This window comes from Pollicipes pollicipes, unplaced genomic scaffold (assembly GCF_011947565.3).
Source record: "Pollicipes pollicipes isolate AB1234 unplaced genomic scaffold, Ppol_2.1 Scaffold_4740;HRSCAF=5597_pilon_pilon_pilon, whole genome shotgun sequence".
Lineage (NCBI taxonomy): Eukaryota > Metazoa > Arthropoda > Thecostraca > Pollicipedomorpha > Pollicipedidae > Pollicipes > Pollicipes pollicipes.
The window spans coordinates 4,244,360-4,258,290 of NW_023596545.1; the positions used below are offsets into that span (position 1 = coordinate 4,244,360).

Here is a 13,931-nt window from a genome sequence, read left to right on the forward strand (position 1 = left end):
TACATGGTTCCAGTCAACTTTCATGGACCGTCTACGACCATCTAGAATCTCGACCCACATCGTCTCATCACTGCATGCACAGGCGTACGAATACAACAAAGCCCTTCGGAAATTTGTTTCTTCTCCGACATGCATCCAAGTTCAAAGTCAGAGCAAAGCGAAAATGGCTGCTAATTCAATTCAACTTATGTTCCATACCGCCAAGGAACGATGATATGAGCATGCTATGACGAACGCAGGGCGATAGCATTCAGGAAGAACCATACCAGTTAAACAGAGGTCTAGTGGGAGTACAAAAAAAAATGACAGATAACCCAAAGTGCGACGCCAGCGTAGCAAAGACAAACAGCTCAAGGACAGTGGTACCGGGACGGCAGCTTTCAAACAAACGCATGCAGTACCTGAACAGGTCCTGATGCGTCGCATGTTCCCAGCCCAATATGGTTTGCCACAAGATCAGAGAATCGCGAGAAGTTCATGAACAGGCAGGGGGAAGCAGCGCCGCACAAACTCCTCGTATAGCAGACCCTGCCTGAAAAGGCCCAGACCAGACCGAGGCCGAGATGCCTCAGATTGCAGCAAGACATACATCCACAGACAGCTGGTTCACAGGTCAAACAGACCTACGAGCGGTAGCTGTCGCTTGGCAGCGTCGTAGACTTGGCAACTGGAAACATGCATGCTGACATCAAGTCGCGAGGAGACCAAAATGTAACGTTATCGAGCATGGCTATCAACTAAGCAGGTTAACCTCACACGGGCCCGGATGAAGGTTTGAGCACAATCGGGGGAGGGGGGGAGGGGTGAGTGTGGGGTCAATTTGGCTCCACGGATTTAAAATGAGAGCCAGACACAAAGTCTCAAGGTATGTGGTGTTTGTAAGTAAGTTCGCCATGTAATCAATGTAAGTTTCAATCAATCTACGTTTGCTTGTGTAAAATTTCTAAGCTCCTAGCTCGTCACCTTTGGGGTCACAAAGGTAAAACAAACCGAACTTAAGATCGATATTTAAAGTGTTCCCAGTCTTCATACAACCACATTCAATCTCGATATATTTGCGATTGTTTTAACATTTAAACCTCGAAATCAGCATAAAGAACTACCCTAGGCAGCATGCTCCTGAAAAGGGAATTGGCGTCAAAAACTTCCTCATTTCACGTTTTCCAGCGATAAAGCGGTTTGGCTTTTACCTCGATCTGACCTTCATACCTGACTCAGTCAATGGAATTAACCGTAATCCTAAATTCAACTCTCCTATTGTCTAAAAAAACCTCCTCAAAGACGTATGAATTCGCCTAACACGCCCTTTTCTCATAAAAACAATTTCCAAGGAGGTGCTTTCAATGACAACCACGACCTGGCTTTGACCTTTAGGTCAATGATCTTACGAGGAATATCACATTTGTAAAGCGAAAGGTCGGCTACTAAATTGCCAACAGCCGTACCAAGTACGGCGCGGCTATGCCGCACCGTTCGCAAGTTGTTCAGAAAAAAAACGTTGAGGGTCAGATTGACCTCCCCCACCCATTTCCCCAAGCTCATGTTAACACGCGCTCGTGTGGGGGGGGGGTCAAATTGACCCCCGAAGGTTCTTCCAAAATGGTTTCCGAACGGCGCGGCGTCATAGCTGTAGACAATTGAATAGCGGATCGATTTAAATAAAAAATAGGGTACACCTTGTAAGGTCGCTGACCTATGGCAGGTCAAATTCTGGTCATGGCTTCGGCGAAGGCAATTTCTACGGAACCGTTCAATCTGATACAACAACGGAGTGTTTGACGAAGCCATATATCTCTGAGATGCTTTCTTAGGCACCACAAATATTGAATGAGTAGATCACGTTGACCTAAGGTCATGTATGAAGGTCAGACCAAGGTCACAACCAACCTGATTTATTACTCTAGGGCCTGCTGTATGGGATAGTTTCTGGTGCTCATTTCAAATTTACTGACAATGGGAACGGCATTTTACATCTTTCATTGACTTTTAGAGGTCAGAACAGGTTACTGACCTAAGATGACCCAGGTAGACATTTTGTTTTAGGAACATACTGCCTGGCGCAGTCTTTGTCGCTTATTCAAATGCAAAACTCAAAGCGGCCTTGCATGATTTTGGTCACCATGACCTTCAAAAAGTCAAACAAGGTCACTAGCCTCAAATGGGCTGGCGGCCTTTTGCTTACAAACACTTGACTAAATTCTGGGGCACTTTGGTGACCAACCTGGAATTTGACCTTGTTTCACCTTATTTGACCTGAGGATCATGACCTAGGAAACTCAAACTTGAAGCTAAGTGAGTTCACGTACAGGTCAAGACGCCCTGTAAATTTGGTGTCTCTAGATACCTTAGTTTCCGAGATCTCGAGGGGGGGGGGTCAAATTGACCCCTCCACCCGAGCGAAGGGTATCTGGCCGGCCACCCGGGCGCGTGTTAAAGGAATGGGACCTACCGCAAAGTCCGCTTTAATTGAATCATAAACACGCTGCGGTGTACTTTTCATATTCAACTGACGTTCTTTTATTTTGTTTGGAGCTATTCTCCTTGTGCCGCAAAGTGTAGGATTGAACACGAGCGCAAAGGGAGCAAGAGGGGGCTGATATACCTCCACTAACGCGTCGGTTATTTCCCCGTGGTTCCACCCTGAACAAAACAGAACGATGCCATCATTTCAAGGGCTCCAGGTTTGTTGCGACTGAAAACTAACCTTCAGAATGACGATTTTCTGCTCGTTTCAAGGAAAATCAAGTCAAATAATTTGTTAAGTATGACCAAACACATGCATTTTACAATGGATGTACAACTAGTATATCATAAATCAGCCCCAGTCTTGTGGGAAGGCCACGTAGCTGAGAAGTGCTCGATACTTCACAACCAACATATCCGCGATTCCGACATCACCCACAAAACTGAAATCAGCACACACGGGAAATACAAACTGAGATGACTGCCAATCGCCAGCTATCAGAACACTAAACCATTGACAAATGCATGCCCGAGCAAGGTGATGCCGGCCTGTGGCGAGTACTCAATCTGCCGGACCACACGGTGTGGCAGTCACAGACAAAGCTACCTTATTAATCGAACAGGCACGACGCAGAGCGCATGGGAAGCCTTTCTGAGCTCAAAGCTCCTCTTCCACTCACCTTGCTTGAAGAACTTGGCCGCCTCCAGCAGGTGTTCGTGCGGCAGCTTGACAGCGCGCTCCTCGGCCAGCACGTAGATGTAGCCGCCGCCCTTCTCGTCCAGCGTGACCTGGTGCGCACCTGAGCTGGTGGGCTGCTCGCGGGCCTCGGCCAGCTGCAGGTACTCGAGCACCTCGGGGCTGGCCATCAGTCGTGCCTCGGCCACGCACGCGCGCACCTGAGCCGGCGTCATCCAGCGCAGCAGCGGCTTGACCTGGCGCAGGCGGCGGCGGATGTCAGCGGTCGCAAGCGCACGTCAGCCGGCATGGCTCTGTACAGTGTTGAGATACAAATGGTCTGGTGACTGACACACAGTGCCTTGCCTTGCCTTGCCTATTTCACATGCCTCTGCCGCGCTGTTGCATAATCACCAGCAGCTGGGGAACTCTACATGTAATGCGTTCCTCGTGCCTTTGGTGAACTGCTGCATAAGCTACGTCCTGCTAAATTCAATGAGCTTCAGGACAAACATCTAGATACAAGGGTAGAACATAATGGTTCCTGGCATCCCAGAATGTGGGGCTTTTTAGGCATCCACAAATGTAAGGTTCAGGAAGAGTCCTGCAGCAACAACGTCTCAAGAGCAGGCATGGGGACAGAGCCAATTTCTGCTTCTCAAAACCCAGGTTTTCCCCTAATGGCTTCAGTAAGCTTGGGCTTGGAACTATTTTTCACAGTTGGCTTTGGCTTGAGCTTCAAACAATTTTCAAATAAAGACCTCGGGTTTGTCGGGGATTTTTTCCCTTCAGTTGCAACTCTTAGCCACAAAATCTTGCTGGTTGTATCAACACGAAATGGCAAACTTTTTGTGGCTGCAGCACTTGCATGGCTGAAAACTAAAAATCCCCTGGTCATCCTCATGACCAATGAACACCCGCTATCAGTCAGTACACAACTATCTGAAATGCTATGAATATATTAACATCAAAAGGCAAAAAAATAATAGTCTGAAAACCAGTTTTTAGTGCTAGACAGACCCAAAAATGACTTCAGTTTCACAATGCCACATTGTACACCAGATCTGACTTGGGTGGGGTTGTGTCAGTGTGTGTGTGTGTCATTGGGGCTTTACGACGCACTCAGCTACTGAGGCCATATGGCGTCACCTGCCTCTCACCCTGGCAGGAAGGGCGGGCACCGCAGGGAATCAAAGCCGGTACCTCTGGTTTCCCAGGCACGTAGTTAACCACTACACTACTGGTGCTCGACTTGGGTGGGGTTCCATCTCATTATTTCAAGGTGATGGGCTCTGTTGACTTCTTGTTTCTGAAGTTCCATGCTGCTGATTTATGCTCCATCTTAGTGTGCACAATGCCTGAAGTCACTGCCTTGGAATTTGGCTCTACATTTAAAAAGCATCAAAAATGCTTTGCATTCTTGAAAAAATGCAGGCATTTGCTTTGATTTTGCTTTCACTCTGCAACTTAAAGCAACCAGCCTCTGGCTTAACTTTGATCCCATACCACTGTCTATGTCTCAGATTTGGCTTCAGAGCCAAATACCTGGCTTCATCACCTCAACTGCTACTCAGTTAAAAAAAAACTACCTGTATGTGTACTACCTGTATGCAATGCATATGGTCAGACAGACAACATGGCTCTGACACAAAGCGGGCTGGATATTCAAGTGGCAGAGTCTTGTGTATTTGATGCTGTGAGCCTATTTGTGTATGTTTATGCTGGCTGTAGGAAATATGTAGAGCAAGGCACAAAACAATTTGGAAGGATGGAATTGGTACTGAATCATAACCTGCTGTCACCAGCCCAGCTCCCCAGATTGCAGCTCAATGAATAAATTATGTTATAACATTTACTGTGGCAAGCAATGATGCAGCATAGCTACCTCCCCCCAGCCTGACTCCTTTGGCCACATTCACTTAAAAATTTGCTTATGTGATCATAGTGACTACAGACAATGCATGCTATTCATTCCAGATCCTATCATTAATATGTTACAAAACAAACCCTACTAGTCAATTTCTGTTTCACAGAGTAGGCAGGGAAAGGTGCAAAGAACATGGCTCAAAGACAATGAATATTGGCAAACAAACCATGCATGATGCTAATATAATGTGCTATATTTTGACATGTAGGTGGCAAAAAATGATGGAAGGAAAAACATCCATGGAGAGCAAAACAAGCATACATTATAGCATAGCTCTTGAAACCATAATGAATCTAAAAAATACCTTAGTCTTGTTTTTGATCTTGTTATTAACTTTGATGTAGAAGACAACATGGCTGATTGCTCGGGCCAAGCACGGGATGAAAAATCTCTGGATCTTGAGCAGTTGAGGGCTAATATCACAAGAACCAATGAGCTGGAAATAAAACAGAACTTCAGCCCTCTTGTATGAGGCATAGTCATGGCACATACACATATAGTCCAATGTCTAGAAAACATCATAATTGGTACTTGAGCAGATTTTCATTAAACATAAATATCACAATATGTTGCAGGCATACATCAATATATTATGCAATACTTATAATAATGTTTATCTTCATAATTATAGATATGATCAACATAGGCAAAATACTCAAATTTATGCTTAGGGTTGTATGTAAATATCATGAAGTTTATGCTTGCCTTTCCAAGCTTTGAGCTCAAAACACCTAAAATGACCAAAAATACCACCCAGCTACTATTGACTACATGCGCCTGTCTGCCTTTAACCCAATATTACTTCAGGACAACAGCACAGCTTCTAAGTGAGGGTCTACATGCATACAATTACAAACCTCATTGAGCTTGTTTTGAACCACTTTACTCCATGTATTCAGTGCCACAGTAGTAGGCCCTCCAGGCAAGAATGTCCCATGCATGCTCTCCCTCTCTTGCACATCTCTAAACAGGTACGTCTCATCTTCTGAGTTAAAAAGCAAAAGTGAGACGTGATCATTTTGCAGATTGGATGTGAATGTCCAGGCCTCAGCAGCAGCCATATCTGTGGCTTATCATGAACATGGGAATTAATTATTTTACAGTCTTGTACTCAACCACATTGGGTAGGGCTGTTTTCAAAAGCAATGCTGCCTAGGTACCAGGCATATTTAATGCCAATCCGAGCATAACGATCTGTTGCCCTGCCCCCGTTATAACTGGTAGGGGCGTACTCCACACAGCTTCTTTGAATTCTGAGGAAGTTGCAAATGGGCGCCAGATGTACTTATTCTTCTGCCTGGCGAATAAACAACCCTGCGGCCCCGCAACCGTGCGAACAGTGGGGAAGCTCTGGCTAGATTATTAACTTGGTTTGTTTACATTTCAAGGCCCAAGGGAGCAAGTCAAGGCCAGCCAGCTGATGTTGGTGGCACTGACCTTTCATGATAGGATACACGCTAATTTCACTTATTTTACCGTCAGCTTTGTACAAGAAAAGAAGTCTCCAAGAACGATGACAAATTCAGTAGCATTAACGCATTTGCCATTTATTGCTATGCATACTGGACATGGCTGCACTTCATAGGTCTTTAGATTCTTGTATGTTTGAATTGCTAAGCACGATGACCTTGCTTTAAGCAACCTACTGATAGCTGCTATACTGCCAAGATAAGGTAAAGGAAACTGAACTTGGTACAAAATTATGATACCACCACTCAAAAACGGGCTTTCTACGTCACCAAAAGCATAACAGCTTCTGCTGAACGGTATCGAACATGCTTCCCCTGATGTGGTTGTGGTTATTGATAAATTGCTTATAAGTATGATAATCAAGTTATTTCTCAGAGCTAAAAAGTTATTTCAATAACAAAAACTTGGTTTTAAACATTTTGCCAGACCGTCCCTCGTACCGATTGGTCACCGTATCAATTCTCCTGAGGGCATGAGAGTCGCGCCATTTTGTGTCTCCAACCGGCGTCCGGCGTCGTTGCCGTCGGCGCGTTGCGGTTGGTGTGGTCGTAGGGGAACTCTGCGTATTTTGCGCTATATTTGATAACTAGCCATCCTTTTTGTTCCGGGCGGTAGCTGCAAGCGTAGCAGGGGCAACTGGGCGCATGACGTACAGGAATTTAACGCCAGGTAGGTGTATTCGTTTAAGTAATGGTGTTTTATCGTGCTGTTTTTCGTCGTGTTGGATAATGGCTCCAGTTTGGCACGTATTTGGAACCGTTCCACATTTTCAGTGATTGTGTTATTGAACTGAAAAAATGAGTTTCTTAATTGACAAGACGCCATGCATTCGCGTTGTGCTATGCCGGAACCGTCGCGTTACGTCGTCCGAGGCTTAGGTGCTGGATTTGTATCAGTGTCTGAAATTTGGTTTTGGCTCTTGGGGAGGGAACAGAAGTTGTAAAATCATGGCTGGTAGTGAGAACAAAATAGCCCAGGTGAATTTGCACTCTATTCATAGGTGGCACTGAAGGACATTGTTTGGTAGCAGATGACAGTAAACACCGTGCTGCTAGATCATCATCACTGATCAAGTGATTGCCAAAAATCATTAGAGATTGGCTGCTTTTAAGTCTGAAATTTTCTTGCTTCCTAAGTAAATGCTTCCTTCTTAAGTCTATGCTCACACCTGCTTTATTTTTTGAGACTATGAAGCTAATAGACAGTTGTTGACATTGGCAATCATTGTCTGAAACTCACGTTATGGGCGCCAAATGACCACTGCAGTTGGCGCGCCCCTAAACTCCAATAAATATCAACAACAACCACATTGTCTGAAACTTGGTGCTTCTGTTTTTTTAGCCCCAAGACATTTGTTCTCCACAAATATACTATGCAAAGAATGAAAAATTGTTCTGTTTGAGCAATGTCAGATGAATGCAAGCTGTTCCTGAAACTTCTGCAGCATCACATGCCATGCTCACACAGTATCCAAAATTTGGTTTTGGCTCTTTGGGAAGAGAACAAAAATATTAAGATTATGGCTTGTAGTGAGAACAGAGTAACCCAAGAGAATTTGTATTGCATCCACAGCTGGCACTAAAGAACTGTCTATGGCAGCAGATGACAGTAAACACCATGCTCTAGCTGGTGTCAGTGATTGCCAAAGACTATTACAAATTGGCTGCTTGCAATTCTTAAATTTTTTAGCTTCCTAAGTTAGTGCTTCCTTCCCTAAGTCTATGCTTGCACCTACTGTAGTTTTTTGGAGTTTATGGAAAGTTGCTGATATTGATAATTCTATTGTGAAGGTGTCAGGCCCAACAAATGCTGATAGAAGCAGATGCTTGCAATGTTATGCACCAATTGCGCCATTCTCCAGGGCACATAGTGCTACATTTATTGTTGAAATATGCAAGCCGCAATATAAATAGGAGCATCTGGGGTGTAATAGTTAGCGCAGCTACATTATAGCCAATGCACAAGCTTTCTCACCTGGAGGAAAGATTCTGGGGCATTGTGATACCTACCTAGGCTGTTTCTGACTTAGATGTACTTAATTTAGGAACGAGTGTGTAGTTCCCTATTTAGTTGGATAGGATGCTAGCCCCCACTTTGAGAAAAAAACTTGGTCAAAAGTAGGGAGAACATGGTTTGCACCATTTGTTTGGGATAAAGGATTTCTCTGCTCACCCCATCCACAAAGTTATGTACAAAACTACACTATCTGGGATGTCAGGCTGCTGTGTGATGGGGGCTCGGAGGCCAACGCAACAGGGGTGGAGGAATTATTTCCTCCTCACAGAACAATCCAGCTGCCTAAAGTGAGTATCACTACATCTACTCACTGATGTTGAGAGTCTGAGACAGTACCTCTCTAAGTGTATGACACTGAGCTAAATTTATATATGGCCTTTATCTACAATACCAACCATTTACACTATCTTGTGCATCTCCTCCAAAACAAGGTCCATTGGATACATAACTGGGATGCAAGCAACAGCAGGCTTCAATGACAGAGCAACAGGAGGTTGTTTATCGGTTTTGGTATTGCTTTCTAGGACCTTATTTCTTGGAAAAAATATTGGTTGGTAAAACCCAGCCAAAATAAAAGGTAAATCTAAAAAAATGTAAATAATCATATAAACACACCAGTTAAAGTTATGCCCAACAGAGAACAAGAAACCCTGCTTTAGCTTTATACCCAGATCATGATTCTGTGGCAATGCTCTGTAGATCGATAAAAAGTTTCATACTGTTGTTTTATGACCGTTTGATGCATTTTCATGACATTTTGAGCTTGGATTTCTTGGTGGAGAATATGCCTTCTCTCCAATGCTAAATCCTCCCCAAGAGCCGGAGATTCGCAGAGCCGTGGTTTTCCGCGTGCCCAAGCGAGTGTTTGGGATGGTGTTTGACGTCACCATTTTACGTTCTGTATGATGCCCATTTTTGATAGTTTTAGGTGCAGCTTTGATGAAAATGCTATATGAAAAGAATAGAAAATACTTTATTTATCAGTATATGAGTAATTCACCTTATTTTTAGAGGTACATGTAAGTATGACATGTACTTTCATATCAAGTTTTCTTGCGTTATAATGCTTTCTACGTGTAATCCAGAAACGTTAAACCGTACCGTGTGCGAGATATTCTCTGCGCTTCCCCCTGGTCCGTCAATAGACGTTGTTGTTTTGGGTGCGGGCTCGGGCCCGGTGTATGAGCGCGTCGGTGTCATTGTTGGACGGTAGGTGGGTTAAACGTGTGCTGGTGAGCAGCAACGGACCTGGGCACTGAGTGCATTGACAGGAAAGATTGTGTGATATGGGCTGTGATTCGGCTACAACCCGCGAGCAGTACCCCTCGTTTAGTTGTGGTTTGAGTGTGGCACGCGATGCCGTCGAAGTTTCAGGAACAGCCTGCCTTCATCTCACGTTGCTCACACAGAACAATTTTTTACTTTCTTGTAGGTGTATATTTGTGGTGAAGAAAATGTCTTGGGCTTACTGTCATCCACAATTGCAAGAAAGCTGCCTTTTTGTGTGTATTGATAGTTTTTGTTTGTTTCCAGGTTGCTCATGATGGATGAGGGGCAAAACTTTTGTCTTCAGTGGAACAGCTACCAGACAAGTGTGACCAGCCTCTTTAATGACCTTAGGCGTGATGGAGAGCTGGTCGATGTGACATTGTGTGCTCAGGGCCAGCAGATAAAAGTGCACAGAATGATGCTGTCTGCTTGCAGTCCATACTTCAGGGATGTTCTCAAGGTGAGAACTTTGTATGCTGCTGCATTATGTGCTGTGAGTTAAACGGATCAGATTACAAGACATTTTTAAATGAATTGGTATGTGCATTATTTTGTCATATCATAGTGATAACATGGAATACCCTATGCCATTTTGTCATATCATAGATGATAACATTATGGAATATCCTGTGTTGTAAAAAGCTGTGTGCATCCAAAAATGGACCAATCCTAATAAGATATTCTTCAACAGAACTCAACTGACTTTGTCTCCTGGCCCTCAGGGTAATCTGGGAACACATCCAGTGTTCTTCATGCGGGATATTTCCTTCAAAGACCTGGCCAACATAGTGGAATTTATGTACCGGGGCAAGGTGAATGTTGCCCAGAGTGAGTTGGGCTCCTTCCTGAAGACTGCAGAGACGCTCCAGGTGCGAGGTCTCACAGGTGATGACGAACCGCCAGCGCAACCAGAGGTGAGAACCCACAAGCATTGCCTCATGGACATGGAGTAAGATGATGCCGGGTGGACAGAGACGCCAGAATAGTGCCTGTTTCAGTTGATAAGCCTTGCGCAGGTGCGTTGTGACCAGGTGCACACACAGTGCTTGCCAGAAACTATCATTGTGCTTGGAATTTGTTTGTGAAGCATATCTAAATAATTCCTATTGCCATCATGCACTTCAGCACCCTGGTGTGGAGCTCACTGTTGATGTTTATGCCGGGCACTCACTGTGCGCTCACACATTGCTCATCTTTGCCAGCCACCAAGAAAGCCGAAGTCGTCTGCACCGTCCGCCCCGCCGCCGCCGCCTCCGCGGTTATCACCCGAACCAGTGCGGCAGCGGCCGGCGCCGGCGCTGCCGCCACCACCACCGCCGCCGCTGCCACCGCCACCGCCCAAGCGCTCCCACTCACCACCGCCGTCCACCGACGGCCTGCTCTCACCGAAGCGAGCACGCAGCGTGGAGCAACAGCCGTCGGCGCCGCCGCCGGCGGCAGCGCCGCTCGACACGCCGCCGGCGCCGCCGCGGCCCGGCTCCGAGCCCATGTGCGTCAAGGAGGAGCCGCTGGTGCTGGAGGACGTTGATGGTGACGGGTACGGCGGCGAGAACAGCTCGAGCAGCGGCGTGATGCCGCTGCTCACGGACGCAGACAATGTGCACATGGGCTTCCTGGGCGGCACGCCCGCCCACCCGCCGCCGCACGAGTTCCAGGACGAAGGTCAGTGGGCGCGGTGGCGGCTCGGTCGCGGCCTCTGGAGCCGCGCGCCGCCCCCGGAGCGGCCGTGGTGGCGCGTGAGTCGTGCGCCGTTCTTCCCCTCGACTGCGCGTGTTGGGTCTAGCTACGTGTGAGTGCCGTGCACCGTGTGCGCGTGCCGGTGATGTTTGAAGCTTTGGTGAAAGTGGTCTGTGAGGCTAGGGAAAAAATGCAGCTGTTAAATGAGAACCGTGTTGCAAACCTGTCGTGTCTGTCTGTTCCAGACCTTTTGGCAGCTGTCGCCGGTCCTTCGAGCTTCCCCTCACAAGAACACTCAGATAGTGCAACACCAGGTAGGTCAATTTCATGTATTTCTCCACTGGCCGAACTTCTTCCCAGGTCCCGATGCTCAGCTACAGTTGTAAGTCTAGTGGTGTTGCGGGGGTTAATTTATTGTTAGCGGTCGAGGTTGAACGCGCGTTGCCATTGGCGCCGAGTAGGAATATTGGGTTGACACGGCGGTACATCTGTCATCCTGGCCCTCAGGTGCATAAAATCGATACGGTTTTTGCACGGTCATGAATTTTCATGGCGAAGTTAGTTTGCCAGGTGATTGAATTCTGTGCCACGGATTGATGAAACATCAATGTTGGGGATGGCGATAAATAACCGTTGGACATCAGTGAGGTGAGCGCGCATTCGCTAACGACGTTCCTCGAAATTTTTGGGGTGAACGAAATATGGAGTACGAGACGACAACGGACACGAACAGAACCGCTGGCCATGTTGAGAGATTCAGGTCATGGATGGAATGGATTCGGTCTCCTCACAGACGCTCCGAAAGTCCGTCGCGATGCCAGCTATGGCAGATGGTTTAGGTTCAAAGTGCCAGACGCAACTTCTGGTCGCTATCGATAGCAAAATATGCATCGATTCGCCTAGAAGCCGCTTATGCAGCTGACGACCTGGATCAGTCACACTGAAGAATGGCGCGCTGTTGGTTTACGCGATGGGTTTGGGGTTAGAGTCTTTACTTTTATCTTTGCGCTTTTAAACTGAGATAGTCAGAAAAACATTCTATGCCTCCCGAATATTCTCGTTTGCACGCCGCGCATTTTGTGAACTCGCGGAGCTTTTGGGTCCGGTCATTCAGTTGATGTTCAATTCTGTTGAACTGCCGCTGGTGTTATTGCGGTCTAAACACGCCTTGAAATAATCCACCTTTTCGGTTTGGCTGTTGGCCTGGTGAACGTTAGGTTTACATTCGGTAGTCTCAGCATAAAAAGTATTTCGATGTAGCTGTGGCCGTAGTTGGAAGTGCTGTGCAGTGCTGTGATTTGCTAGGCATTGTGGGTCAACCATCCGCCACGGTTGGGGTAATGTAGCTTCATGCGTTGTGGGGGCGGGAGGCAGTTATGATTGTCGACTTTCACAATCCGGCGTGGAGACTTTCTAGACAGCTCATCCACTTTAGCTTCAGGTTGACTTAAGCATTGCGATGCAGGAAAGGGCAGGTTGTCGGGGTGCACCTGGCCGCGTAGCTGAGCATCGAGATCTCTGGGAACAAGGCCGGCCGCTTTTGTTTCTCGCGGTCAAATGGAGCCATGCCTCGCCTCTCCTCTCTCCCCATCCCCCCGCGGGCGGTCGTCTGGCGGGCGGGCGTCCCGCCGCTATTGATCGCGTGGCGTGACGTCACGCGTCAGCTGGCGCTCATTGGGCAGCCGTCGGCGGCCTTTCAGAGATCGCAGTCAGCTGAATGTGGCGGGCTGTGACGTCACAAACGTGGCGGAATGACCGGGGCTGCGTGCTCCGAACCCAGACCACGGGTCCAGCTCGAAGTACCGGCTCCCTGCGATGTCGAGTGTGGGAGTCTGTGCGGACGCTTCGCGTTCGCCATTATGCGGTCATTTTAGATGGCAGTCCTCGTTGCATCTTGTTAAATTGTGGGTTCTTGGTAACCAGCCGGGCTGCCCGTCTCCGAATTTCCAGACCCGGCAAAAGTGGCGGGATCTTGCATTCATCTGGTAGATATTACCTGGCTTGTTGTCCTCTCTTTCGACGAGAATGGGCTTATTCATCCTGATTTTTTTTTTCAAAATTATCTTTACGTGCGCTCTGCCTGAGAGGGTCAGGTCCGTCTCGCCAGTGAATTGCCCGGTAAAAACGTCGAGTAGTTGCTCACGCTTTCGCAATGAATTCAGTCCGTCTCGTCCCGGCAGCCATTTGACCGCGAGCGACGGTGCTTGGTCGGAGGCTGTGCCTGTCCGACGCGACGCGCCATCTGTTCGGCGCTGGCGTGTGTCCCGCGTGTTGGGGCGTCCTTACAGCACGGACGGCGGAACCGTTAGCTTTGCACGACTGCCACGAGGGTGGTTGATTGTCCCTGCCGCTCGCTGAGTGGCTGTAGTCCGGTCACCGTTCGGCTCGTCCGTTCGGGAGCCACGGAGTTCAGGGAGTGGCCCTTCCGCGGTG

The 13,931-nt window shown here is 47.3% G+C and overlaps 2 protein-coding genes across 11 annotated transcripts in view; one reads left to right on the top strand and one right to left on the bottom strand.

Moving 5' to 3' along the window:
- Positions 1–3,025: 3,025 nt before the first annotated feature.
- LOC119098911 (uncharacterized) lies at positions 3,026–6,405 on the bottom strand. The gene is made up of 4 exons (XM_037221956.1): positions 5,924–6,405; positions 5,371–5,502; positions 3,144–3,396; positions 3,026–3,030 (listed from the first exon to the last, which is right to left on the bottom strand). The coding sequence occupies exons 1-4, from the start codon at positions 6,125–6,127 to the stop codon at positions 3,026–3,028; spliced, it is 594 nt and encodes a 197-aa protein (XP_037077851.1). The 5' UTR covers positions 6,128–6,405.
- A 688-nt stretch (positions 6,406–7,093) lies between these two features.
- LOC119099418 (vegetative cell wall protein gp1) overlaps positions 7,094–13,931 on the top strand; it is a 49,095-nt gene continuing 42,257 nt past the window's right edge. For all 10 annotated transcript variants that reach the window (XM_037222569.1, XM_037222570.1, XM_037222567.1 and 7 more), the window contains exons 1-5: positions 7,094–7,205; positions 10,086–10,281; positions 10,544–10,735; positions 11,024–11,483; positions 11,744–11,812. In XM_037222569.1, the coding sequence (XP_037078464.1) occupies positions 10,093–10,281; positions 10,544–10,735; positions 11,024–11,483; positions 11,744–11,812 (910 nt within the window). In that variant the 5' untranslated portion in view covers positions 7,094–7,205; positions 10,086–10,092. The remainder of the gene's footprint in view (positions 7,206–10,085; positions 10,282–10,543; positions 10,736–11,023; positions 11,484–11,743; positions 11,813–13,931) is intronic.

Bases quoted from the DNA above. Each gene is read 5' to 3' on its own strand.
- LOC119098911 (XM_037221956.1), bottom strand. From the start codon at position 6,127: ATGGCTGCTGCTGAGGCCTGGACATTCACATCCAATCTGCAAAATGAT. The intron at 5,503-5,923 runs GTTTGTAATTGT...TTTTATTTCCAG, and splicing joins TTCAAAACAAGCTCAATGAG to CTCATTGGTTCTTGTGATAT. The intron at 3,397-5,370 runs GTATTTTTTAGA...CGCCTGCGCCAG, and splicing joins AGATCAAAAACAAGACTAAG to GTCAAGCCGCTGCTGCGCTG.